The sequence below is a fragment of the Gavialis gangeticus genome, unplaced genomic scaffold, assembly GCF_001723915.1.
Source record: "Gavialis gangeticus isolate Ggan-Ray unplaced genomic scaffold, GavGan_comp1, whole genome shotgun sequence".
NCBI lineage: Eukaryota > Metazoa > Chordata > Crocodylia > Gavialidae > Gavialis > Gavialis gangeticus.
In genome coordinates, this window is record NW_017729025.1 from 153,904,788 (window position 1) to 153,905,981 (window position 1,194).

General features: G+C 50.1%; 1 protein-coding gene and 1 long non-coding RNA gene across 2 annotated transcripts in view; one reads left to right on the forward strand and one right to left on the reverse strand.

The window, feature by feature from the left end:
* The window catches only part of LOC109299220, a 116,103-nt gene that overhangs the window by 66,950 nt on the left and 47,959 nt on the right, over positions 1-1,194 (reverse strand). The gene's annotated exons all lie outside the window — the stretch shown is intronic.
* Positions 1-1,194, forward strand: part of LOC109299218 — a 26,575-nt gene that overhangs the window by 8,872 nt on the left and 16,509 nt on the right. Inside the window, exon 2 of the mRNA XM_019519801.1 lies at positions 139-243. Within this exon, the coding sequence (XP_019375346.1) occupies positions 139-243 (105 nt within the window). The remainder of the gene's footprint in view (positions 1-138; positions 244-1,194) is intronic.

Genomic DNA, 1,194 nt, shown 5'->3' on the forward strand with positions numbered 1-1,194 from the left:
GACCCTGGTATCTCTTTATGTTTTTCTATGGTCCCATCTCTCAGCTTCCCCTATCTCCTGAGGAGAGAGGTTCAGATACCCTTCCCCTGCAAAACATGGCTTGGCCCCCCACTTTTCATTTCTTTTTTAAACTCCCAGGACTCAGAGGCATGCAGATGGAGTATTTCACAGCGAACTCGGCAAGATGAATGAAAATGCCTATGTGCAGCAATTAGTCAAATCTCTTATGGGCCTCAATCAAAGGTGAGACAAACTGATCTCTTCTTGTTTTGGGCAAATATGACCTCTGACCTCCAAGATGGCAAAAAGATTGCAAGCCTCTCTGCTGCTTTTCTGGGGATCCCTGACTTAACTGCTGCGAAGTACATATCCTCCACTCATTCCTGCCAAAACATGGAAATGAAGCAGTGTAGTGAGGTCAGCACAGTCCTGAGCATGTGCCTAGAGCCATTCTCAGGTTCTGTCTCAGATGGGTTTTTGCCATGTACTCAGGGCCATGCTAAATCAGCTATGCTGCCTAATATCTGGGTTTTGGCACGTGCTAAGCTGGAGAGAGCAGACAGGGGCTCATGGTAGTGCCAGTGCAGAATTGTACACAGATATTGTGTAGACTGGATCTTGACAACACAGACAGATACCAGCAAGGGAACTGTATAGACTTCTATGAAATCTATTCCTGATCCAGGGGCCAGAACCTTGGGTGCCCCTTGGCTTTCTGGTCCCGCATATCCTCCTGACAACCCCCTCAAGAAATCAGCCCCCAACCTAACCTACTGCCATCTTCGGCCTGGCCTCACACCCATTAAAAAGGCTGAACTAGGGGTAGCTTTGTTGATCCAGAATATCCAGAGTGCCCTTCCTACCCTGGCATACTCCCAGTGAGAGAGGGGCTAACAAAGGTTGCCAGAAAACCAGAGGGCAATTCCTTTCTACAAGGGGATCCTGAACTGCTGTTTTAGAGCAGCTTTAAAGTCTGCAGGTCAAATCATGGCTCCCAGTGAGCAGCCAGGGTAGTGCAAAGGGAGGGGCAAAAGGCAGAACCCAGCCAAAACACGGCAGGAGCCAAACTCTCATATGCAGCCACCTCTGACACGAGAGAGCTCAGGTGCCCACCGTGCAGGGCTGGCTCCAAAAAGGGGGAATACAGAGCAGGGAGGGGATGGTTGGTGGATGTGGGGCACTGGGTGGTGTGTG